Raw genomic sequence first — 27,731 nt, forward strand, 5'->3', positions numbered from 1 at the left:
TTTGTTTACAAGTTGAAATCAGTATTTTTTTCCTAGAAAACTACTTAGAACCCCCAAACATTATATATATATATATTTTTAGCAAAGACTCTGGAGAATAAAATGGCGGTCATTGCAATATTTTTTTGTCAGGCGGTATTTGCGCAGCGGTCTTTAAAACGCCATTTTTTTGTAAAAATTTTGAAAAAAAAAAAAATCACATTTCACTGCATTTAAAAAAAACTAAACAGTAAAGTTAGCCCATTTTTTTTTTTATATCTTGAAAGATGATGTCACGCCGAGTAAATAGATACCCAACATGTTACGGTTTAAAATTGCGCACAACCGTGGAATGGCGACAAACTACGGTCAATAGAAATCTCAATAGGCGATGCTTTAAAAAATGTTAACAGTTACCAGTTAGAGCTAGAGTGTAGCTCTTTTTTTTTCCAATTTTATTTCTTTTTTTTTTTAACTTCATCACAGGTTTAAAAAAAAAAAAAAAATCTTATCACTATTATTGCTGTCACAAGCAATGTAAACATCCCTTGTGACAGCAATATGCAGTGACAGGAACTCTTTATGGAGGGATCGAGGGTCTAAAAGATCCTAGACCCCTCCACTACACTTCCATTCATTCAAAACGCCGAAAACTGCATTTTTGAATACACTCGTTTTTTTAATCTGCCGCCTTTAGCAGCAGAGTAACCCAGACCCGACGTCATGGACGCCGCCTCCGGGTTACGTCATCGGAGACCTGATCGAACCCGCTTCCAGCTTAGATCGGGACTCCATCCAGCCGGTGGACGTGCCCGCTGGGTGCTCTGGTCTCCCAGTGGCACGGGAGACCCGGGCAAAGCCGCAGAAGACGGCGGTGGACATCCCTTCCCGCTCGCCGGGGTAACGATCGAGCGGCTCCCGAGCCACATCGGTAGTTACCGCCGGAAAGCCGACCGCCGGCTGTAAAAAAACGGTACCGGGGTGATGCCTCTAGCTAGAGGCATCACCCCGGTATAACCCCGCAAAATCAGCCGACGTAAATATACGTTACTTTGCGGTAAGTGGTTAAGTGAATCCCTACTTCAGAGTAAGTCCATAGCAGTAGCAGAACACTCACAATGGCTTACTGCAACCAGTCATGCCAAGAGATTGATATCAGGGATACATATAGAATTGTAAACCTATTGAGTTGGGTATATGGGTCAGATAAGTTCTATACTGCAGCTTTAGGCCACAATACCTCTATGAACAAAGTTGTTAAAGGGAATAAGGGGATATTTTATAAACCTTCTAGTGTCCTACAACCTTACCAGATTTTAAGCATAGGGAATGCCTCTGGTATGCTCGAATGTAAAGGGACTGAGTATTCTGACATCTGACATTTCTGCAGCCAGAACTCCTGGCCCTTCCATGTCCCTGGGAATAGAAGGTGTGCAAAAAAGTGATACACGTATAACTAATATCACAAATCCAGAAGATCACAGATTGTGCGTTACTGACACAGCACCAGGAAATAGATGCAGACAACGGACATCAGCATAGACAACAATGTTGTGTATTTCTGAAGTGCAGCTAGATAAACCAACCAAGAAAAGACACAACATAAACTTCATAGTTGGGTATTTTCAAAGTGCAATAAGCTAGGGCTATATAAATATAAATAGGAAGACACAAACCATCTTCACTGTTGAGTATTCAGATGTGCAGCCAAATGTGAAGACAAAAAAAAGACACAAACATCCATGTTGTGTACTGAAGTGTAGCAAGATCAGCAATAAAATCAATATAAAGACAGAAGGGACATAAACTTCCGTGCTGTGTATTGTTGATGCCTGACAAGGTACCTTCATAGAACAAAAATTACAGAAGACACTAACAACGTCAATGTTGTGCGTTTCCAATTAGCAACAAGTTATAGTCATATAGCACAAGTACACTGCTAACGTCAATGTTGCGTATATCTGATTAGCAACAGGGCACAGTCATAAGATCAACAATTAAAAAGTTGCTAACAAAAACTTAAAATGCTGTGCATTTTTTTCTTTTTATTGTTACTAATAAAATTTTAAAAAGTTGTGCGTCTTAATTAGTAACAATGCAGACATAAAGATGGCTAGTGACATTTGTTAATGGTGTGCATTCCTGAATAGTAACATGGTATAGCTATATAACAGAAATGTTACTAACAATTTAAAAGTTTGTGCAACTTGATTAGTAACAATGTAGTCATAACAGAAAGGTTACTAGCAATCCTTAATGTTGCACATTTCTGAATAATAACCTGGTACAGGCATGTAACAGAAATGTTACTAACACTACACTGGTACTAATCAAAGTGCACAATTTTAGTCATAATAGAAATGACACTGGAAACCTTTGTGCATTTCTGACTTTGCAGCCCAGGTACAGCCATGTAACCAACAGAAATGTTACTAACAAAGTAGTGCATTTCTAATGTACAGAAAAATAAGGTATAATGGAAAAACACCCCCGACTTTCAATGCGGTGTATTTCTAGAAAGCAAAAGAGACATATGGCCAAAATAAACAGAAAGGACACAAAATAAAGTTCAATATTGTGTATTTCTGATGCTCAACAAGGCACATTCAACCCACAAAAGACAGATAACAGTGTTGTGTATTTCTGATAAGCAGTAAAACAGCCAGAAAAGACAAGACACTAAAACTTCCACATTGTGTATTTCTGAGATGCGGCCAGACCAGGCATAAAGTCAGAGTCATGGTGAATTCAACTAAAAATAGCCAGCAGAGGGCAAGCTTTATATAGGCATAGCTTGGACTCTAGATACTAAACATTCCTCCGCCAGAGGAGAACCAGGGTAGTTCCAACATATGGAAGTCTAAGGTGGGTGCATACACCACAGTAGTAGTAGATGTTACCCTACCATTGTATGAGTAGGTGTAGTTAGCCCACACACAGGTGGGAATCCAAGCCTCCCAGCATCTAAGGTCTTAACGAGCATAGACCTGGAGATCAATTAAAGTCAGCCTCAGGAAGAAGTGGACACAATTTTAGCTTGGAGGCAGACACCTGAAGGGCTTAACAAGCAAACATTAAACACAGGTTAATATACAGTCAGGTCCATAAATATTGGGACACTGACACAATTCTAATCTTTTTGGCTCTATACACCACCACAATGGATTTGAAATTAAAGAAACAAGATGTGCTTTAACTGCAGACTTTCAGCTTTAATTTGAAGGTATTTACATCCAAATCAGGTGAACGTTGTAGGAATTACAACAGTTTATATTGTATATGTGCCTCCCACTTTTTAAGGGACCAAAAGTAATCGACAGATTAACAATCATGAATCTAACTTACACTTTTTAATACTTGGTTGCAAATCCTTTGCAGTCAATTACAGCCTGAAGTCTGGAACGCATCGACATCACCAGACGCTGGGTTTCATCCCTGGTGATGCTCTGCCAGGCCTCTACTGCAACTGTCTTCAGTTCCTGCTTGTTCTTGAGGCATTTTCCCTTCAGTTTTGTCTTCAGCAAGTGAAATGGATGCTCAATTGGATTCAGGTCAGGTGACTTCAGATCATTGTCCATCTGCACTGTGAAGCGCCGTCCAATGAGTTCTGAAGTATTTGGCTGAATAGGAGCAGATAATATTCCCGAAACACTTCAGAATTCATCCTGCTGCTTTTGTCAGCACTCACATCATCAATAAATACAAGAGAACCAGTTCCATTGGCAGCCATACATGCCCACGCCATGACACTACCACCACCATGCTTTACTGATGAGGTGGTATGCTTTGGATCATGAGCAGTTCCTTTCCTTCTCCATACTCTTCTCTTCCCTTCACTCTGGTACAAGTTTATCTTGGTCACATCTGTCCATAGGATGTTGTTCCAGAACTGTGAAGGCTTTTTTAGATGTTGTTTGGCAAACTCTAATCTGGCCTTTCGGTTTTTGAGGCTCACCAATGGTTTACATCTTGTGGTGAATCCTCTGTATACACTCTGGTGAAGTCTTCTTTCGATTGTTGACTTTGACACACATACACCTACCTCCTGGAGAGTGTTCTTGATCTGGCCAACTATTGTGAAGGGTGTTTTCTTCACTAGGGAAAGAATTCTTTGGTCATCCACCACAGGTGTTTTCCATGGTCTTCTGGTTCTTCTGGTGTTGCTGAGCTCATCGGCGCATTTTGGATCTCATATTGAGAGTTGACAGCAACAGATTCCAAATGCAAATAGCACACTTGAAATTAACTCTGGACCTTTTATCTGCTCCTTGTAAATGGGATAATGAGGGAATAACTCACACCTGGCCATGGAACAGCTGAGCAGCCAATTGTCCCATTACTTTTGGTCCCTTAAAAAGTGGGAGGCACATATACAAACTGTTGTAATTCCTACACCTTTTACCTGTTTTGGATGTTAATACCCTCAAATTAAAGCTGAAAGTCAAAAATTAGTTTTTTGTCAAAGTCCCAATATTTATGGACCGGACTGTATGTAACTCTTGTATAAAGGTTTTGCACCCAAAAACCATCAGAGTTGCAGTAAACAATGATTCTAGTTCATCAAGGGGTGGGCAGTAGCCCAAACCACCAGGGGTCCCAATTAACTCTTACACACCAACCGATCTAACAGCAGTGTAAGGAGGAAACCATATATTGGAGCTTGTTAAGTTATTACACATAGCATGTTAAAACATAGCAAGCAACTCCATAAGAAAAAGTTCCAAGGGTACACCTTACTGTGTCTCTTCACCATATGTGGAGAGAATTTAGGATGCAGGGTTTTAAGAGCAAGAAGACTCTAAATCAGGGATGTCCAAATTATGGCCCTCCAGCTGTTCAGGAACTACAATTCCCATCATGCCCAGTTATGTCTGTGAATGTCAGAAATTTACAATGCCTTATGGGAATTCTAGTTCCTGAACAGCTGGAGGGCCATAGTTTGGACACCCCTGCTCTAAATGAACCATCTTGGAGATACGTGCCGGAAACATAGCAGCTGGCCTAATATATTCAGATTATCTGGTGTGCATTGCTGACCAGGGAAAAATCTGTGGTATTACTCATGTATTCTCCAGGGTCCTGAAAACCACCTTACATTCCAATCAATTAACCCTTTAGGAATGTCTAATTTGTTCAGTGGTAGAAATAGCCTGTAAGAGACTCTGTGTCTAAATGGTGTCACTCCTTCACTAGATTTACCCTTATTGATGTGCAATAGGGTTTATAGTGAGAGACTGGCAACTTAATGTTGCAATAACCACAGCATCTCCTGATTTAAAAGGAAGCTGTGGACATTGGTCTAGCTGAAGCTTCTGGGTTACTTGTTCCCAGGCCTAAGGGAAAAAAATAGTAGTACCCTCATTAAGGGAGGGAGTACTATGACAAGCCCAAGAAACCACCTGGTTGCTATAAAAGGATACTGCTAATACATGTTAACATGTTGCTGTCCTGACTGGGGAGCTGCAAAATTAGGCTGTGTGCTTCCCACTGCAGCAGCAGCATACACACCTTCTGGTATCCCACCTTATTTGAAAAGGGGGTTGGGTTTGGGGGGGCTAGCAGACAGCCTTTCTCCTCTTCTGCTGTCCTAAGGCATTCTGCCATTTTCTGAACTTACCTCAGAAAAGGCATTTACCTGGCCCCCGATTTGCTTTGCCTGCAGCCAACTGTGCAGTCTTTCCCTCCTCCTTCTCCATGAGGTGGGTCCCCACTCTTGGCAGCCTTCTGAATCTTGGTCGCTTAAGAGCATCTTCTTTTGTGCCACTACGTGGGTCTGGCATTGCTTCTGCGCCTTACACCCCTCCCGGGTCACGCTGTGCGTGTGCAGCGTCTTCCCTGTTCAGATGGGAAGTTCCGGTCTCAGAATGCGGTTTGGAGCATATTGGGTCCTCCCCTCATCGCTGCTGATGTTATGCAGCTGGTCTTTTACAGCATGGCGCCCACTGTTTGCAAGGGAGGACCGGAGAAGACCTGAGCTGCTGAGTGGGGCAACAAGTGGAGGGACCACCACGCTGTGTCTGACTTGCCTATGCCACAAGAGGCGACCTGTGAAAAGCCCAAAAGGTGTGCAGGTAGAGTTCGACCCTCACCGGCGTTCCTGAACCTGCCTCACAGGAGTACCATCCAGACTCTCTAGGTCTTCTGGTCAGAGAAAAAAAAAAAAAAAAACAAATGTTTTGCTGTAGGAGAAACACAATCAATACTAAAAGGGACAAGGGGAAGGGTGGGGCCTTTAACAGCTGTGAACTGATTGTGTTTCCTGGTGGGTGGAGCCTCTCATCTCTCATGTGTTGCCGTCCTGGAAGGTATGAGAAGAAATTAAGATTTGCCATACGTATCAATTGCAACGTCACAACTGATTTATTTTCCCCTTGACTAAAAAGGGCCAAATTATGCAGATTCATATTTTGAACCACAAATAAAAACATAATACTTGATCTAGCAGTTTGACCCTTGATATGATCCCAGCCAGTTCCTCTTCATTCTGTGCATGTGTGCCATTGCACCAATTATTCCTATTTGTAGCCATACTCATGAAAGCTTCCAGGGGTCCCTTGGAGTATGGCTCAGAAAGCCAGTTGAGACCATGTCAGGAGAAAGATTGCTGGATCGAGGAGACAAGCAAGTAGAATGAAAGGTTGGCTGTATACAGGGGGGCATTTTTTAAAGCCCAACTTTGGGAAACTTTAAAATTATCCCTTGCAGTGGGGCCATGCCTAAACTGCTAGAGTTAATTGCTCATTTAGGTCTAGGGAACACAGATAAGACTGTCTTACTTGATCCTCTGTGCTGCTAAATTGGTCGCCCCAAGCTCTGGTGGTCAAAAGTCCTGACATCATCCATAACCCTGTACTGGATGCGATGCACCTCTGGAGCATGGGGGGAGCACCGCCTGCCAGGGGAATGGAGGATCGGTTAATTGAAAGTGCTTCTCTTCTTCCCTAGACTAACTGCAATAAATGTTTTTGATGAGCACCAGTGGGCTGAATTACATGAATGACATTTCAATGTCTTATCTCTCTTTAAAGTGTATTTTCACTTTTGCAGCCAAATTGGTATACCATTTATTTCATATTTGTTACCTGTTCACATTCACATAGCAAAAAAACTTAAACCACTTTAATAATGGGCACTTTTAATCCCTTTCTGCCCAGGCCAGTTTACAGTACTGTAGCACTTTGAATGACAATTGTGCAGTCATGCAACACTGTAGCCATAAAACATTTTTAGAATTTTTTTCCCCACACAAATAGAGCTTTCTTTTGGCGGTATTAATTAACCACTGAGTTATTGCTAAACAAAAAAAAAAAAAAAACTCTTATTTTCGGTTAGAAAATTTTTCTAAAAAGTAATTTTACTTCCTCATTGATGTGCGCAGATGAGGCTGCGCTAATAACTAGGGCATGGATGATCAGTGCCCTGATTATCATAGTAAACTATGTACTGACAGCCTTGCCTGTTATCGGCTCTTCTTTCCTCACACAGACAGCATGTGAGTAAAGGACTGCCAATAACCAACAAGTCTGTTTACATGTGATCAGCTGGGATTGGATACAACTGTTCACATGGTAAAGGGCCACTGCGTGTCCGATGTGTCTATCCCAAGGTATTCGTGAAAAGATATAAACCTATCTAGACAACTGATCACATGGTAAAGGGCCACTTTGTGTCCGATGTGTCTATCCCAAGGTATTCGTGAAAAGATATAAACCTATCTAGCTACCGATTTTAAGATATAACCTGCTATAAACCTGCTAAGCAACCATGCAAACATCATAACATTAAATAAAAAATAAACGCTGGACCTTTTCATGAAAATCAGAGAGAGTTACAGCAGTGTCTGGTTCTGTCCCAGGATATAGAAGACAGACAAAGGATTCAGTTCAATCTACTCACCGCATGTTTGAGAGTGCACATTTCATAAAGGACACAGCCCAAAGCCCAAATGTCACTGCATGAGAAAACCACAATGAATAAGGTGTGGCACAGGGACAAACTGACATCATAACAAATAACACCATTTCAGCAATATCAGGTGATTAAAGTAGATTACGTCACTCTTTAAAACACAAATGCTTAATAAGGGCAAATTTTTGTTTTTGCAAATGTAACATTTTATTTACAGTCAAAAGTTTTTTTTCCTTATTTTGAATAGAGCAGGATATAGTTAAAAATCATTTTTCTTTTTTTTGCCATCTGTGTACCTGTGAGAAAATTTCACTTCCTGTCCTGTAGACACAACAGGAAGTGTGAGGAAATCTCTCCAAAGCAAGACACACGTTACAATCTGATTGTGCAGGCATGCAGTGCGAAGGCCTCTCTGATTGGATACAAATTGAATAAAAAGTTTAGGCTGGTCATCAAATTACATAGATTTGGTAAACTTGGGGTTGATTGTACAAAGATTTCTACAAAGATTTTGCAGTCAGATCTTAAATGTGTATGGTGACCCACACACAGTTGGCAACAGATAAAGTGGGAAGATTTTCTCCCTGTTCCTATTCTGGTGACAACTTAAAATTTGGGATTTCCCTCACTTTCAATAACAATGGTTGCCAGGACAAAACAAGGTACATTTCGTTAGCGGAGACAAGGAGAGCAATACAATTTGGCTGTACAAGGATTCCCCCCTCTTTATCCACCTCTACAAAATAAAAAAAGTTGTTGGCACTTTAAAAATAACTAAGCATAACAGATATTAGGCCACCTTCACATTAATATTTACTGCATACACCAGATTCCAGCGGCAGTAATCGGCGGATTCTTGCAACTGGAATGACAAGCGCATGCGAATAGTGGTGGCTGCCTAGCCTTTATAAAGCAGTGACAAGTGGCCAGCGATGGCCACTGTTCACATGTGGCTGCACACCAATCAGTTACCTGTGGTTAAGTAGGTCCAAGCCTGGACCCAGTCAGATGGGTCCAGGCTCAGCCATCTGGTCCTAAATCGGAGGTAACCCTGTGGTGTGCCTTCATGTCAACACTGACAGCCGCTGTCAGCTTGTCATTTTATACAGGCAGAGCAGCGGCCACTATTCGCATCACCTGTCATTTCAGCGGCAAGAATCTGCAGATTCTTGCCACTGGAATGCAGTGGATGTAGGTAAATGTCTGTGTGAAGGGGGCCCTTAGTATTAGTTATTTAGTTGGCATCTGATCTTTTTCTTTTACAAACACAGTGTATACAGTGAAAATGTATCACAGTTAACACTACATTTTCTTTAATTACCAAACTTGTTAACAAATATAAAAATGGTACATTACACACCTTTTGTTGTTGTAGGGTCGGTTTTCGCAAATCTCAGGGGACAGGTAGTAAGGAGTTCCTATACAAGTCCGAGCCAGCTCTACGGTGCTGTATAATAAAAAAAGCAACATCTATAATAAAAAGGAGCAATGCAAACAATTCTTATCATCAATTTACTAAAACGCTTCTGTAAATACCTGTTTAATACTCTGGCTATTCCAAAATCTCCCAACTGTATGGTCCCACTTTTTGTCAAAAATATATTCTAAAATAGAGAGAGAGAAACACACAGGTAAGAGACGTCAAACATTTTACACAAACCACAATCCTGAGAAGCTCAATAAGTTTTCAGTGTTACCTGTGACTTAATATCTCTATGAAGAATTTTCCTATCATGGACATGTTTCAGAGCCAGGCACAACTGAACAAACCAGTCTAGGATCTGGGAGAAAGAAACCATAGCATGTTACCATTGTCACCATCATTATATTACAAACCACAAAAGTTCTATATTAGAATTTAAAATGTGGATAATTACAAAATCTTGATTAGCATATTGAAGGGGAAACTCAAATCTCCCCACACATGACTAGAGTTTGGTCTTTGAAAAATTCAATTTATGATATATACACAGACACCATTGTTAACCATCTAGAACAGGGGTGTCCAACCTGAAGCCCTGGGAGAGTTCAGCATGTAGCCCGAGGCAGGTCTGGAAAAACCCCCATGCAAGAAGAGAAGCCATGGTGGCGAGCACATATTAAGGGATGTCTGCTATATCTTTTTGCATAGAAGCCACAGCAGCACAGAGAAGGCAGAAATGAGCACAGCTAAAAAGTTGCTGGAGGCGCCATTTCTGTAAAAGCACCAGCAACAGCTAAAGCAGGGATTCTACATAAAGCCAAGAAAGTAAATGCCACATGGCTGTGGCTGAATAGCTGTCCGTAACGGATATTCACAGACAGATGTAAAAATTGAGGATTTTACAAACTATCCATGAATTTAGGCAAGGTTCACACTACTGCGGGTGGCTGCAGGAATCACAACCGTAAAAAACACAACAGTGCTCTTCACAGATGTTCAAGGTTGCCAGTCTTTTTGGCATGCCCATGCACCCAAAACATGCAGTGCTTTTTCAGGTGTGGGAACAGACGGGAAATTGCATGGTGGAAACGCACCATGTGATTTCCCAGCCAATGGGGTTCAAATAAGGTGAAGGAACCCTTTTCCTGCATGTAACGTAAGCACAGCAGCCCATTCAAATGAGCAAATGCGGCCCAAGACAATTCCGCTTCAATGTGGCCCAAAAAGTTCAAAAGGTTGGAAAATCATGCTATAGAAGCAAAAATTTGCAGATCTGCAGTAATTTCCAGCTCCAAGACTTCCCATTGAAAAGGGTCATGATTAAAGGAGTCTGTTCAGATTCTCTTTTTTTACTCTTTATGAAATAGCAGCCCTTCAGTTCTAAACTACAACTGTACTCATCAGTCTGCAGTTGCATAGAAAATTATGAAAAAGAAACTCAGTCTAAGGAAAAGAGTCAAATGCCTTTGATTTCTAAAAAGGCTGCAGACAGCAGGACTTCTAAGAAGACAAAAATGAACGTTGCAAGGTTTCTGTGGGGAACACTACTGCACAGGCAGGAAGGGGAAAGGGGGTCATGTCAATTCGCTTTCCAAAGGCAAAAAGGGGCATCAAATACGTAAAGTGGGAAAGAGTGATGTCACCTGTCTGGTTGTGCAGTGAGTCAGGGGGTGTGTAAACCAAATTAAAACTGAACTCCAGCCTTCCCTTTAGTCTTGGACCATTGTATGGACTTCTCTCTTGTAATAAAATTGCTAGCTCTTTAATTTCACACTGTACACTTCCAAGCTAATTTTTCTCTGGTTTCCCCTTTCGTTCGAAGGATTTGAGTTCTTTCAATCATGTAGGATGAGCATCACATGTTGGCATTGCATAAAATGTAGCCTACCACTCCTCAAGGAAATTTTGAAATTGCATAACTCCTCCCAAGAACCAGTTCACTGATTGCATTAAATAGGAGGGGTCTTAAAAGTACTAAAGTAGGGTGTTATGATGTTTACAAGAAGCTATGTACAGCACTCTGACAGCCCCTTCAAATATCCATGACTTGCCTGCATTGCAAGAGGAGCACAGAAACCCAGTGATGATATCACTGAGTCTAAATTAGGGTACACAATGAAAATGACAAGGTTGAACATTTCATTGGGTCAGTTATGGGTTGGGGTAGTTGCCGTTTGTACTTGGTGAGGGGACACACTGGATACCTGCCCTTAATCTATACATTATTATAAGAGAGCCTAACTGGTATACCTGATCTTCTGAGAATAGAATTCCTTTTTGAGTATTGATTCGTTGAAACAGATCCCCTCCTTCACAGTAGTCCATCACAATATACAGGCATCCACTCTCTGAAACAAAGGAAGAAGTTTTAACACCATTAGTCTTTCATTGGGAAGACCGGAAATATTAAACCACGTAATAAGATGACATTGTAATCATCATCATCAATCAAGCTGGAAATTTCCATTAGCGTACTACAGTAAAAAACAAACAAAACCCAAAACACATTAAGGAGGTATGACTCCAGGTCAGATGTGTATCATTTGGCCTCATTAATGTCATGAGTGCTTCTACCAACGTTCCATTAAGAAACTAAGTATGCACTAGAAAGTCCTAAAGGCACAAAACATTTGTGCGCAAACCCGAATACAGATTGATTCTCCTTGAATTAACCCCATGTAAAACAAAAAAGCAACAGAGAATAGATTTCGTAGTGTCTGTTGTCTTTTCGGTTTCATTGCTGGAATCTGCAGAGATCAGCATTATGGTCATTCAGAGAATAAAAATTTAAGGTTTCGGATTTCAAAACTAAAAAAGCAAAAAGATGAAAAAGGGTGGAGGTTGACCAATAAAAACAATCAAAACACAAAAAAGTTAGTAAATTACATTTATTACAGGTCTCATTTTTAGGAAACCCCAAATCAAAGTATACAGGGTCAGCTAAAATATGGGCCTGACAAGAGGGGCTTCATCATTTCTTCATCAGCCTCCTAAAACCAACCCCAGGGAAAACTAAATATTTTCCTGTCCTTACCTCCCACCCTTTGCAACCCATCATAAAAAGGTTTGTTTTTCATTTTATCTGGTAAAGCAAGGATATACACACCATAGTCAGCTGCCTGGGTTCTTCAATGTAGTGACCACCTATCTAGATGTAAAAGTTATCTCTAGCCATCCAAGTCCCCTTGCAATAAATGTCCCTCATCTTCAGGATACTGAGAGGTCCAGTCGCTGGACAGCCAATAGGAAGGAGAAAGACCTCCACCAGAAAAAAAGCAGGTGAGGAAATCAGACCTAAAAGTCTTTGTGATGGCAGGTATAGTCAACTAAACAGAATATTATTTCGAAAGGAGTTTTTTTTTTTTTTTTTGCCTGAGTTGGGCCTTATAGTGTAACTGAAGTCAAAAAATAAAAATCTTTTAGGCGTTTTTTGGAAAAAGAGCCAAGCATTCTACAAATATATATTCTTGCTAGTCACTACATGTGGTATATATGAGTAGTGCAGTGTACACTGTACAACCACAATTTATTCTCAGGATCTGTAAGGATGTCGGGAATTTGTTTTTTTTTTTGGCAGAAGGATGTAACTCCAGCATGCACGTGCAAGCGTTACATCAGCACTGGCTGCCCAATATCAGAGCTGGGTGGTGGCAGATGTCAGATGGTGATGAGGGGACTGTAGAAATCACAGTGCTGAAGAAGAGCATTCTCGCAGTTAAGTGTGCCATAATGTGCACGTATGCTGTACATACTTCCACATTATGGCAATAACCAACCTACTTCAGAAGTAGTTAAAGTGGATGTAAACTCCATTCATGAAATTTGACCTATCTGTAGCGTTTACCTACCTCTCTTCAAAGTCCTAAGTCCTGTGTCTTTCAGCTCCTCTGTTATCAGCATGATAACTTCTGACAAGTTCTCCGACACAGATAAATCAGCTGGAAATGTGTGTCGGGTGGGTGCAGAGAGTTAGATTAGCAGAGAGCTGGTCTATTCACAGCACAGTTCTGCATGTTTCTTCCTTCCTCTGCCTATGTGGGGGGGGGGGGGTGTAAGCCTTTCCTCTAATCAGCTGTCAAACAGTGTATGCCAAGACTCCACACCCAGTGATGGAACGGGAAGAAATAAATTCTAACACGATGTTCACTTTCTAAACAGTGTAGAAAGCTGAAGACTGCAGATATACAAATACCGGTAAAACGTATGTAGGGAGATTTGTTTCGTCTCTGTGTATCATCTGAGGCTGTTCACTTCACTGTATGTATGTGAGGGTTTACATCCACTTAGCCTAAAACTCTAGCACATACATATGTACGCCCTATAAGTCAGAGCAATTTTTGAATTACAGCAATGGGGCCTTCTGATTAAGAACACTGTAGTTATACTTCTAAAACAACTACAAGTATGTGCTGTTGTGTGTATTAGTGCTTTGTGGTTTTGTAAACCCCAATCAGTACCCTTCTTTGTCTTTCCATGTCTATCTACCAATTTATCTCAGTCTATGATAACTTCAGCAATGGGGCTGATTTACCAAAGGTTTAGAGGCTGTTCACTAAGCAAAGTAAACACTTTCTAAACAGTTTCAATATCCAATTCTGTGCAGGGAAATTACAAAATATTTGCCAATACGTGACTGATCAATTGAGGTGAATACATCTTGACCTTATTTACTACACTCAGTGAACACTTGCTTACTGCTAACTGAACAGTCCCTATTGTACTAAATCAACCATACGGTCTATCACTGTTTGTCTGCTTGTTTTAATTACATAAATCTTTTCACAAATTCCATAAAATCGGTCTACATCCACCCATTTATAGGCTGACATCAATGATTATCATGGGAGGAAATGGAACATGTGAAAAATATATATATATATATATATAGCATAATGCTGAAGAATAGTCAGGATAGGGAGCAAAAAAGACAACTTGGTCTTAAACAATAGACCACCCCACCCACCCACATTTTTGGAAATATACAGTATCTCACAAAAAAGTGATTACATCACTCATAGTTTTATAAATTTTTTATTATCTTTTCATGTGACAACACAGAAGAAATTACACTTTGCTACAATGTAAAGTAGTGAGTGTACAGCTTGAACAGTGTAAATTGTCTGTCCGCTCAAAAAAACTCAACACAGGCACTAATGTCTAAAACACTGGCAACAAAATTGAGTACACCCCTAAGTGAAAACTAAAAAATTGGGCCCAATGAGTCAATATTTTGTGTGGACACCATTATTTTCCAGCACTGCCTTAACCCTCTTGGGCATCTAGTTCACCAGAGCTTCACACGTTGCCACTGGAGTCCTCTTCCACTCATTCATGACGACATCACAAAGCTGGTGGATGTTAGAGACCTTGAGCTCCTCCATCTTCCATTGCGAGTTTCAGAAAAGCATTCTGAATCGTGAGTACTGCAAACTGCCCCTGGTGGTCTGCCTAGCAGAGGGGACCAGTCCACAGAAGATCAGAGGGATCCAGGAGCTAGCTAGCCAGTGCAGGATTACAGTAAAGGGGTGCCAGCGGTTGGGCCCTGAAGTGTAAGTGTTAAGTGTTGCAGCAGCATTGCAAGTAGCTACCTCAGTCAGTGAAGAGCACAGGGAGCAGTGTAAAAGCTGTGAGGAAGTAGCAAAGATCAAGTTTGTTCACAGACCGCAAGTCAGATTCACAAGCGCCAGTGAGCGTAGGTCGGCCTTCAGCCAGCGCCAAAACATCGCTAGGCGGCATTTTTCTCAAGTGTCCCAGATTTGTACCTAGTTGAGCCAGAGGAGTATCCCACTCTATCCCTTCTCCCATCCAAGTTCCTACAATAAAACTAAATCAAAGATGCCGGACTGGTCTTGATTTCAGATCTCACACTTGGGCAACAAGCTTAAATGTGCTGTTGGTGTTAACGGTAACCATGGCAGACACACATCAGGCCCAATGCCTGGAAATACTGCTACATAAGTTAATTGTGTGATCTCACTTTGCCCATATCGAACACAACGCCAAAACACGTGGCAAAACAACGGGATCGCGAAATTCATAAAGAAAGGCACAGACAGATTTTGAGAAAGTGTCTCATGTGTACTTAAAGGGGCACAGCGCCAAATTTGTGTACCTGTCTATTTATTTATTACAGGTACTTATATAGCGCTGTCAATTTATGCAGCACTTTACATATACAGTATATTATACATTCACATCAGTACCTGCCCATAAGGAGGTCCCTAACTCGCATGCAAACATACTAAAGCCAATTTAGACAGGGAGCAATGAATCTACCAGCATGTCTTTGGAGTGTGGGAGGAAACCAGAGTACCCGGAGGAAACCCACACAGGCAGAGAGAACATGCTAGCTCCAGTCAGGTAGTGCCATGGTTGGGATTTGAACCAATGACCCTAGTGCTGCTAGTAGGGATTGCCTGTGTGTTCAATCACTGCAGTGCAAGGATTGCGGATGATTGGCCAAAGCATGCACCTGACCTGTATGCTTTGGTCAATCACAGCACAATGTACTGTGAGAGCAATGACTGGCCAAAGGCAGAGTGCCTTTGGCCAACCATGGCTCAGGGGCTAGGTCAGACCCCACGCTGTATAAGGTTGCTGCTTACACGGCAGCAGTGTATATAGTGTGTGAGATTAGGCAGGTAGTTCGTGGATAGTGTGTTCAGTCAGTGTAGTGTACAGGAATAACTGGATTTTTGACTTACCCTAAAATCCTTTTCTCTTAAGTTCATTGACAGACGCAGTTCCTGATACATACCAGTAGGGTTATACTGCCACCTACAGGAGCAGGACACTAGACAGAAAAAAAAAAGTTCTGGCTACGCCTATGGGCAGTGTCGGAGGGTACACCCTCTCTCTTCCTGCATAGGATGTCAGTTTTGTATCAGAGCAGTGTCAGAGAAGTAATACCAACCCAACTCAAAATAGAGGAGCGGGTACTGTGTCCGTCAATGAACTTAAGAGAAAAGGATTTTACGTTAAGTCTAAAATCCAGTTCTCTATCGTTTATTGACGGACGCAGTTCCTGATGCATATCAGTAGGGACATCCCAAAGCAGTGCCGTTGGGGTGGGAACGTCCCATAGCAATGAAGGGTGGGAACAGCAGAAAAAAAAAAAAAAAAAACAAGTCCCCCAAAGCTAAACATAGCCAACCAGGCAACATAGTACTCATCAGAAAAACAAGATGAGGCCCACCTGAGACAAACAGTAAACACCCTCAAGGAAGGCCAAAAAAACGCCTAAACAGCAGCCTGCAAAACTTTGCGGCCAAAAGAGGCATCAGTAGATGCCAGCACATCCATCTTTTAAAATTTGGTAAAGGTGTGAACAGACTAGGTAGCTGCCTTGCAAACCTGAACTACAGATGGCTGGTGGCAAAAAGCCCAGGAAAAACTAAGCGCCCGAGTAGAATGCGCCTTAACAGGGAAAGGTGGAACCTGACCCTTAATTGAATAAGACTGCACAACTGTCTGATCCATCTGGAAATAGCCGCAGCAGACACAGGCAGCACTTTCTTTGGACCATCCGTGAGTACAAAGAGCGAATCTGACTCTCGAAAAGACTCCGTAGTCGCCAAGTACACCCTGATTGCCCGAACCACATCCCAAAGTAAGCAATACGAATTCCTTAGGATGTTTTGGCTTAGGACACAAAGAAGGTAACATGATGTCCTCATTTAAGTGAAAAATGGAAACCACCCTTGGAAGGAAGGACATATCCGGACAAAGTACCACCTATCCCTGTGAACCACCAGATAGGGAGAACAACAGGACAATGCCGCCAGTTCCGACACCGTGCGTAAAGTATTAATTGCCACCAAGAAGGCCACCTTCTGGGATAAGATAAGCAGGGGAATCTCCCGAATACTTTCAAAAGGAGGTTTCTGAAGAACCGACAGCATCGAATTAGGGTCGCAAGGTGGCATCAGAGGTCGCACCGGAGGTACAAAGTGTTGCACCCCCTGGATGACGTTACGCACCAGGGAATGGGTGGCCAACGGCCTTTGGAAAAAAAACTTGCCAAGGCCGAAACTTGACCCTTGATAGTACTCAAGGCCAACTTTTGATCAAGTCCCCATTGAAGGAAAGCCAAAATCCGAGTAAGAGGGAGGGCCCCAAGAGAGACTCACACCACGCAATAGGCGACTTCCACATACGATGATAAATCTTCCTATAAGTCGCTTTCGTCGCTTTAGGCACAGTGGGAATCACTGAAGCAGACAATGCCCTGTCCTTCAGCACCTGGCTTTAAAACAGCCAAACCATCTAAGCCAGCGACCGTAAAGCAGGATGGAAGATTGGCCTTTGAGACAGTACCAGCGCATCTGCGTTGTGTCTGCCAGAGGGTCCCGGGAGCGGGCCACAAACCTCTTTACTTTTCTATTGACCCGAGACTCCAACAGATCTACATCTGGAGTGCTAGAACGAAGGCACAATTGCTGGAACACCTCCAAATGGAGGGACCATTTGCCTGCATACAAGGCCTCTCGACTGAGGTAACCTGCCTGCCAATTTTCCACTCCTGGAATGTGAACAGCGGAGGGAGCTGGAACAAAAGCATTCCGCCCAACGAAGTATGTCTGCCACTTCCAAGGCCGCAAGGACACTTTTGGTGCCCCTTGGTGAGTGATATAAGCGACAGTCGTGGCATTGTACGATTGAATGCAAACTAGGCAACCCTGCAGGCACCCGGTCCAGTGGACTAGTCAAAGCCAAAACGCCCCCAGCTCCAGAACACTGACCGGTAAACTGGATTCCTCCAGAGACCAGACTGCCTGAGCAGATAACCTGCCGAGAACTCCCCCACCTGGACAGACTTGCATCTGTGGTGACAATTGTCCAATATATAGGGAGGAAGGATTTTTCTTGCTTGAGCATCGGGGACCAAAGCCACCAGATCAGGGACTCCCTAGTCACCCAGCTTAGCTGGATCTGAATGTCCAGGAAATTTGGATTCTTGTGCCATTTGAGGAGGATTTCCAGCGAGGAACCTTGTGTGGAATTGAACAAAGGGACGACCATTTGCTGGACAGCAATAGCTGAACTGCAGTCTGGAATTTTTGAGTTTTTTTCCGGAGGAAGAAACAGCCTGGCTGAGGACGAGTCCAAAGTCAGGCCCAGGTAGTCCAGTCTCATGGAAGGGACCAAGGACGACTTCTGAAGGTTCAGAATCCACCCAAACTCCTCCAGAGTTCTCATGGTGATTTCCAAATCTGTTTCCAGCACCGTAAGAGATTCCACACGGAGAAGCAGATCGTCCAGGTAACCCAGGACAGATATCCCCCACTGCCGCAACAGCACCAGGATCGGAGCCAACACCTTTGTGAAGACCAGAGGAGCAGAGGCGAGACCAAAGGGTAACACCACAAAACTGATAGGGATTCTCTCCCACGGCAAAAAACTGAGAAACCGTTTTTGTCCTGAACAGATTGGGATGTGAAGGCAGGCATCTTGGATGTCCATAGAGGCTAGGAAATCCCCCTGATATAGGGAGGCCACCACCGTGCGAACCAATTCCATCTTGAATTTTTGAACTCGCATGAAGCAATTTAGTGCTTTCAGGTCAAGGATTGGACGTACCTTGCCTTCTTTCCTTGGAACCATGAACAGGTTTGAATAAAAGCCCTGAAAACGTTCCACACACGGAACCATTATCCCCTGTTGAACCAGGTTCTGAACTGCCCCAGAGAGCACTAGCAAGCGATCCAGGGACAGTCGCACCTTGGAAGGGAAAAACCTTACCGGAGGGACAGAACGAAACGCCTTGTAAGATCTTGTAACCTGACCATATGATCTCTTGAACCCATTTGTCTGGTATCCGGGATAGCCACAGGTCCAGGAACCAGCAAAGATGTCCCCCCACCCCAGAGACAGGTGAGGGCGCACCTTCAGGCCGAGGAGGTCTTGTCCGCAGGTCTGGAGAAGCCAGACTTGTTTGGCAGCCCGGGGTCGCTTGGAACTGCCCGAGGGAGTCATGAAGGGCTTTGCCTTATCGACTCACCCTGAGGGACAAAAAGATTGTGTGCTGAAAAGGAGGGACCCCAGCTGCGACGAGGGTCCTTACCGGTTATATTCTCCATGTTGTGAGAGACACAGGACTCTGGTCTGGAACAACGGTTGTTTATTCAGGACTCTCTGTACACTACAACATGCATTACAGGACAGCTCTGTATATCCACACATCTTCTACATGTCTCCAAGATGGCCACTCTGCCCCTTGACCCCTGTCATCACTCCTGGGTGGAGCCAGCCTTAAAGTGACAGTACATGTGAAACCCTTCAGGTATAACACCTTCCATCCATCCCGAAACAAAAAAACAAAAAGAAAAAAAAAACAAAAAAACAAAAACGAGAACAGGCATAAAACAGTAACTCATAATTGTCCAATACAGTCCTGCAACTCAGGAGATTTACATGGCTTCTTCCGTGTCCGGATGTGAGAACAACTTCCAGGGACGCTACGAGAACATGGCAGCGGATCACTTTCGGCGGGCCCGTACAAAGTCTCGTAACCGCTCTTGCATTTGAAACCGGTCAGGAGGGCGACAGCGTCGTTGAGGACGCGCACCCAGCAACTCGGGGCCGGAGGAAGCAGGGCTGGCCGGAATGGACACCGGTGGGGCCAAGAGGGGATCCCCTAGCTCAGAGGGTGAACAGACCTCTGGACCAAGGCTGGAGGCCTCTGTTGGAGCTGAGTTCAAAAGTTCAGAGTCCCCCAAGCATCAGTCTCAATGCCTCCTTATCTGGTAGGAGCAGATCCTTGAGACACTGGAGGTGCAGCAGATGTCAGGGATTCGGGCAGCTGAGAATGAGGACGCAATTGGTCCGCATGCCGTCTGCAAATGGAACCATCTTCCAGGCAGACCCTATACATTTTGGGTCCCAAAGTCTCTGCGACGATAGCAAGAAGCGCCATAAGATCGGGCCCATACCTTTTGCTGGGCTGTAAACCGGGGAATCTCGTCGTGTTCAACCCTCTTGTCTTGGGACTGCCGTACATGTTCCTGGACCATTTGAGGGCGGAGCATGTCCAAAACAGTCCATGGCTGCCGACCCAAAAGAAGTTCAGCTGGAGTTTTCCCAGTGGTTGCATGTGGTGTGGTTCTGTAAGCAGAAAGGAAGGAGTCCAGCTGCTGGGGTGACAGGGACTGTTTACTTGTAGCCACAGTAGCTTTGAAGGTCTGTACAAACCTTTCTGCTTGACTATTTGTAGCCGGGTTGTAAGGTGCGGTCAACTTGTGTTTGATGTTGTGGGCAGTCAGGAAACTCTGAAACTCCTGGCTTGTGAATTGTGCACCGTTGTCTGTGACAATTTCTCTGGGGTATCCAAACGTAGCAGCGAGATGTAACAGTATGGAAATCGTCGCCCTAGTCATCGGCTGGGTAACAGGAATGACCTCAGGCCACTTTGAATGGGCATCAATAATGATCAAAAAGGTGTGTCCTCTGATCGGGCCTGCAAAGTCCAAGTGTAGGCGAAACCAGGGAACCGTGGGCCAAGTCCAGGGCTGGACGCACCCTCGAGGAGGGTCTCTTGCAGTTTGTGTACATCCAGCACACGCATTCACATATATCGTGATATCGGAGTCGAGGTTCGGCCACCACACATAGCCTCGGGCCTTTTGTTTCATACGTGTGCCCCCGGGATGACCAGTATATAGCAAGTCCAGAATGAGTCTCCGGAGGGTCTGTGGAACGATCACTCGGTCTCCCCATAAAACACAGTTGCCAGCCACAGTTAATTCCAGACGCCTACGGAAGTAAGGTTCATAATCCTGTGTGACAGTTGCAGGCCGACCGTACCGTACCCAGGAGAGTATTGTCTTAAGCAAGGTATCCTTGGCTGTATGGGCTGCTACTTCCCCGGAAGACAGAAAGGACAGGCTGGTGTAACAACAACTTTTGACAGGTGGAGAAGATTCTGTTAATGTCCTTGTCAGACGGGACATGGCATCCGCATTAGCATTGGCATCATGGCTGCGATACTGGATTTTGTAGCTATATGCTCCCAAGAATAGGGCATAGCGTTGAAGACGGGCAGCAGTCGTCTGGGAGATGCCTTTGTCGGGGCTAAAGATCTGAAGGAGTGGTTTATGATCAGTCAGTATGGTGAATTCCCTACCATACAGGTAAAGATGAAACTTCTTAATTGCCCATATGAGCGCCAGAGCCTCTTTGTCAATGTGAGAGTAATTGCTTTCTGCTTTTGTCAAGGACCTGGAGGCGAATGCCACAGGTTTCTCTGACCCATCTGGTAAAACGTGAGATAGTACAGCCCCTAGACCATAGGGTGAGGCATCACAAGCCAAGGTGAGAGGCCTTTGGAGGTCATAGTGCACGAGCATGCGTGACGCCAACAGCTTTCGCTTAGAAACTTCAAAAGCACGTTGGCATGCAGCCGACCAGTTCCATCTGGAGTGTTTCTCCAAAAGCTTGTTTAATGGAAACAAAGTGTGCTAGATCCGGCAGGAATTTGTGGTAATAGTTCAGCAAGCCCAGGTATGATCGCAGCTGTTGGACGTTGGTTGGGGCTGGAGCTTTTACTAAAGCATCAACTTTGGCTTCCGTTGTGTGTATACCCTCTGCATCCACAAGGTGGCCACAAAACTCCAATTTAGGTACCATGAATTGGCATTTCGCTAAGTTCACTTTTAGACCCTGCTCTTGGAGTCTCGCCAACACAAACTCCACGTTATGCTTGTGTTCCTGGTCCGTCAGGCCCGTGATGAGCATGTCATCTAACAGGCACTGTGTGAAAGGAATGTCTGCCAAAATCTCATCCATTTTGCGTTGCCAAATGGCTGGGGTGGAGGCTACCCCAAACACCATCCAATTGTATTCATACAGTCCCTTGTGAGTGTTGATGGTTAGAAACTTGCGGGACGAAGGGTGGACTTCAAACTGTAAATAAGCTTGCCTGAGATCAAGCTTGGTGAACTTTTGACCTCCTGCAAGAGAGGCAAAAATGTCATCTACTCTGGGTAGGGGATACTGGTCTATCTCCAGTTGAGAATTTAGTGCCATGCGGAAATCGCCACAAATGCGCAAGTCCCCATTCGCTTTCTTTACTGGTACAACTGGTGATGCCCACTCGCTGCTCTACCTTTGAGATGACACCTTGTTCCTCCAGCCGGCTTAGTTCAGCTTCCACACCTGCTCGGAATGCGAAAGGTACCATCCGAGCTTTGAAGAACCTAGGCTGGGTATTGGGTTTCAGCCTGAGTCTCACACAGTCATGCATTATTTTTCCCAAATGGTGATCAAAGACTTGTGGGAATCGCCGTTTCAGGGATTCCACCCATCCCTCGTTATCTCTTGATGGGATGGTCACGGTGTTGCAGGGGTTTACGGCGATGTCTGGCATGCCAAAGTGAGCAATCCAGTCTCTCCCAAAGAAAGGGGGTCCCCCATGTTCTAGGATATACAATGGCATTCTCTTTGTCTGACCCTTGTAGGATACCTGTACTTTCACGTAACCCAGTGGGTGGAGTATCTGCTTTGAGTATATCTGCAGTTTGATTGGTGTTGGACAAACAGTTGTTCGGATCAGAAGTTTTCTCCATTGTTTCTGGGTGATAACTGAAACTGCTGCTCCTGTGTCTACATCCATCTTGAGTTTCTTTCCTTCCACGGTTACCTCTACAGTCATTGCTGAGGGTGCTGAATGCATATGATGTATGTCTAATCTGTGGAGCACTTCCTGATCCCCTGATTCCGATGACCAAGTATATCTTCCCACCATATATGCTTTTGCCCTGGTGTTCAGAGGTTGTTTATTTCGCACCTTCTTACTACGGCAGACTCGTTTCAGATGGCCTGCCTTACCATAATTATGACAGAGCTGATCCTTAAACCGGCAGACTTTGTGATCATGGTCTGTATTCCCACAACGGAAGCAAGCTGACTCCCGGGTTGGTGAGGGTCTATATTTAGAGTTAGCTGCAGTTGGCTTGACTGCTGTTCTGAAAACTTCCTCTTTAACCGCTTCCCTTCTGCTCTGGGGGTTCAATGCCTCTGTATCTTTCACAGCCATTTCCATCACTGAAGCTATCTCAATTGCCTTTGTAAGGGTAAGGTCTTCCTTTGTTAACAGTCTCTTTTGGCTAGACTCACTATTTAGTCCCATGACAAACTTATCCCTCAGTGCAGTCGGTAAGTACTCCCCAAAAGAACAGGTTGAGGCTAGTCTGCGAAGGGCGAGCACATAAGCCTTAATATCTTCACCTGGCTGCTGCTGCCGCTGATAGAACCGGAATCTTTCTGCAATCTCTAGTGGTTTAGGCTGGAAGTGATTCCCTAACAGTGTCAGGAGCTCTGCCAAAGTCTTAGTTGCTGGTTTTTCAGGGAAAAGGAGATCCCTAAGAGTGTCATATGTCCTAGCACCAACCACTGTCATAAATACTGCTACTTGCCTGTCGCCTGGGATGGCATTTTCATAAAAATACTGTTCTAGTCTCTCAGTCCAGGAACTCCACGATGTCTGTTCTCCATCAAATTCACTTAATGTCCCGATCAATGACATTTTCCTGCTGAGCTCTGTGGGTGTTTGTATCCAGCTGACAATCCAGAGTTTTTTTTTCTTTTTCTCACACGGATAGTAACCTTGTAAATCCCATCCTCGTCGCCACTGTTATATTCTCCGTGTTGTGAGAGACACAGGACTCTGGTCTGGAACAACGGTTGTTTATTCAGGACTCTCTGTACACTACAACATGCATTACAGGACAGCTCTGTATATCCACACATCTCCAAGATGCCCACTCTGCCCCTTGACCCTTGTCATCACTCCTGGGTGGAGCCAGCCTTAAAGTGACAGTACATGTGAAACCCTTCAGGTATAACATTACCCTTGTTAGCCTGTGGAATAAAGGTCCTCAAACCCCGTCAGACCCTTAATGTCATCCAGTGTGGCTCCAAACAGGCAATCTCCTTGAACAGTCAAGGCCTTCTTTGAAGTCTGATCTGAAGACCCTCACACTTCAGCCAAAGTATAAGCCGGAGGACCACTTCCGAAACCGACAGTCGGCCCAATCTGGGAGCAATGTCCAGTGCAGCATCGCAAACTAATTGCAGCCCCTGCACTAGCTGGTCCAACAGCTCCTCAAAAGGCGGAAGGAACTTATTTCCCCTCCAGGTCACAGAGTAGTAACTCAGCCCGTTTAGTCAATGTTTGCGTGACAAGGGTAACCCCAAACACCGGCCTCAGTGCAGACCCCGCCAGGAAGTACATATTGCAGGCTGCAGCCTCCTTCCTATTCTCTGGATCCTTAAAGGACAGGGAATCCTCCACTGGGATAACAGTAGCCTTAATCAGTCTTGAGACCGGAGGGTACACCGTAGGGGGCACAGTCCACTTCCTTATCAGGCAGGGACTCCTCAAAAGGGTAGCATCTAGCAATACGCTTAGGCACCCCGGGGGGGGGGGGGGGACGCTTTGTACGGTCCCATTCTTTTTTGAGCATGTTGTCAAAATACGTGGGAAAGGGAGAAACCTTTGCCACTCTGGATGGCTTGTAAGTGCCAATCGTGACCTGCGCCCCAGTCGCAGCCTCCAATATTAGAGTCTCACGCACAGATACAACCAGTGCATCCACCAGCACCCTATCTTGCTCGGCAGTGGAGGTAGAAAAGTCATCCTCACTGTCAGAAGAGAAAGGGCGTGAGGTAGCGGATCCGGCAGGGAGACCCGCATCTGCGGTGGCAGACTCCGAATCTAAGACATCAGATGAGACAGGGGTAAGCGGAGGTCGTCTTTTTAGCACCTCGCCCTTTAAAGGCCACCTCCACCCAGGACACAAATGATTACAGGACCACCAAAATGGCATCTGTAGACAGCTGGGGTGCGGAAGGCCCTGTGGCCTCCTTGAGGGGGGGGGGTCAGACAGGGGCACATGATCTGTAAGGTCCATGTTGCACCAGGGAAACCCATCAGCCTTTTTAAAGGTGTCCCACCGCACCACAGCGCTCCCCCTGAGGTCAGGCAAAGCGCACTGGAGACCCCCAGCAGAGAGAGACCCCCCCAGAGTCACTGTACCACAGATGCACCAGGAGGCCCAGAACGGCTGCACAGCATATGTCAGCAGCAATCTCGATCCAAAAGGGGAGGATCTGAAGAGCAGCCCAGGGTATAGGGAGGGGCTCCGCCTACAAAAATCACCTCCAGGAACTCCCATCCTGATTCTTTTTAGAAAAAGCCACCGCAAAATGGATGTGCTGGGTGTACCAAAATGGGCACTCATCTCCTCATTACATGAGGCTACAAGAGCCCCGCGCAGCCTTCAGAGCAACTGAGGACCCTCGTGGGGACCCCCTAGACTCCAGAATGGGATCGATTTGAAGGTGGGCCCTAAAGTGACAGGTAGAGACCCCCCGCAAGATCATTTGTCCGTCGCAGACGGCGCCACCCCCAGCCACCACATGCGACCTGCCGCGTGGTTCCAGCCCCAGGAGTAGGCCCAATAGCCCCCAGCAGTAAGGTGGGGGGGCAGGTAGGTGACAGAACAGAGGGGAACCTCAGATTGTGAGGGTCCAACCGTCCCAGGGAAGGGCCCGTGTATACCCCAAAATCCACCAAGGGAAGAGGGGGGGAACATTTACTCACCATACCGGAACAGCCGGGCACCATCTTCTGACAGAAGCCCACTCTGCCAAAGTGGGGGGGGGGTTGTCGGCCAAATAGGAACACTGCAATTCGGGCCTAGATCCGGTCGTGTGCGACCTGGTGAGACGTTTAACTCACGGGGCCAGTCCCCGTCCAGTGGGACTATGTTGCAGCCAACACAGTGCGGAGCTAAGGTCTGTGCCCGCTCATTGGCCGGCTGGGGTGACCACAGGATCTAAACATCCAGCCTGTCGCCCAGATCAGGCATAGTTGCTTGTAGATCTCACAGGAAAAAAATCCGGAGAAAAGCGAACTAAAAAAAAAAAATTAACTAGCTGAGATCCAACAAGGGAACTAGGTCCTTACTCCTGACTAGACAGATTAAAACTGACATCCTATGCAGGAAGAGAGAGGGTGTAGCCAGAACTTTTTCCCCCCCCCATCTAGTGTCCTACTCCTGTAGGGGGCATTATAACCCTACTGATATGCATCAGGAACTGCGTCCATCAATGAACGATAGAGAAACCCCACTTTTTAAAATGTATGACGTAACGTCAATGGGGGCGTTGCCACTGGGTAGCGTAGCCAGGTGGCCCCGTCCCTTGCCTATATAAGAGCTGTCAAAGTGGAGAGAAGGCAGACAGCAGGAGGCCTCCCAAGAAGCAGAATCGTACTTAATTGTTTTTTTTTCAGGTCCTGCAGGCGTCATGATTGACGATAGATTTACATTTGGCACTTTTCCACTGCAAGTACCGGCTCGGCTCTACTCGGCCCTGCTTGGCCCGGTTTGCTTTTCCACCGCGGTACCGCATGGTATAGTGTCGGAACGGTTCGGTACGGTACAGTATAAGTTTGCTTTTCCACTAAAGTAGTACTAAAGTTAAGTGGGTGGGATAACAACGGGGTGGGTGTGATTCTCTGACCAATCAGTGGCTAGTAGTGACTGCATGCAAAGGATTGTGGGATATGGTACCAGTTTGGTACCTGTTGGAACCACAATCGAGTAGGTACTGTTTTTTCAGAGCCGTACCGTTCGGTTCCATGCAGTGGAAAAGCAAACCTATACCGTACCGTACCAAACCGTTCCGACCCTATACCATGCGGTACCGCAGTGGAAAAGCACAAAAGCGTGCCAAAATGTTGTGCTTGCATGTCTTTTGGATCCGCGATACAAGAACCATCCTTTCTCTTCTGATGATGTATTGGCCAAGGCAAAACAATGGCTGACAGAAGATATTCAACAGAAGGTGCAGAAGGTTCCTGACAAAAAGAAAAGTCAAGAAGAGAAGGTTTCGGATGTGGAAGAGCAAGGATGCAGGAGAAAAATGTCCCAAAAGACAATGGACAGAAGAGAAAATTCATTGTGGTCAAATAGATGCAATGTTCAGTGTTTTATTGGGGCCTCATACAGAGGATTCATCAGAATCGGCAATAATGAGCCTGGATAATGAACTTCATCTCTATTTGAAGGAACCAGTAATTGACAGAGGAAGTGATCCTCTTCAGTGGTGGAAAGAAAACAAGGCACGCTACAAAAGACTTGCTTCTCATGCTAGAAGATCCCTTTCTGCTCCTCTGGACTGGACTGGTGAACCGGACTGGTGAACATGCCGAAATGTTATGTTTTCTGCAATATAATACTGTTCTACTTAACTGGGAGTATTGGTTTTAAAGTGTAGTAGTAGTGTCTGTCCACCAGTCCACCGAGTCTGCCCAATCCACTGTCTAGCTTGTGTCTATCTATTTTTTCTAGCAGTTTTGCACTAACTGTGACTGCGCTGCAGTCAGTGCAGAACTGTTAGAAAAAAAAATAAATAAAAT

The 27,731-nt window shown here is 44.8% G+C and overlaps 1 protein-coding gene across 5 annotated transcripts in view; it reads right to left on the minus strand.

Moving 5' to 3' along the window:
- Positions 1-27,731, minus strand: part of NEK1 (NIMA related kinase 1) — a 334,451-nt gene that overhangs the window by 278,280 nt on the left and 28,440 nt on the right. For all 5 annotated transcript variants that reach the window (XM_082243984.1, XM_082243982.1, XM_082243981.1 and 2 more), the window contains exons 3-7: positions 11,561-11,658; positions 9,585-9,668; positions 9,424-9,491; positions 9,248-9,334; positions 7,876-7,930 (exon numbers count right to left, since the gene is read on the minus strand). In XM_082243984.1, the coding sequence (XP_082100110.1) occupies positions 7,876-7,930; positions 9,248-9,334; positions 9,424-9,491; positions 9,585-9,668; positions 11,561-11,658 (392 nt within the window). The remainder of the gene's footprint in view (positions 1-7,875; positions 7,931-9,247; positions 9,335-9,423; positions 9,492-9,584; positions 9,669-11,560; positions 11,659-27,731) is intronic.

The sequence above is a fragment of the Pelophylax lessonae genome, assembly GCF_965119305.1.
Source record: "Pelophylax lessonae genome assembly, chromosome: 1".
NCBI classification, from domain to species: domain Eukaryota; kingdom Metazoa; phylum Chordata; class Amphibia; order Anura; family Ranidae; genus Pelophylax; species Pelophylax lessonae.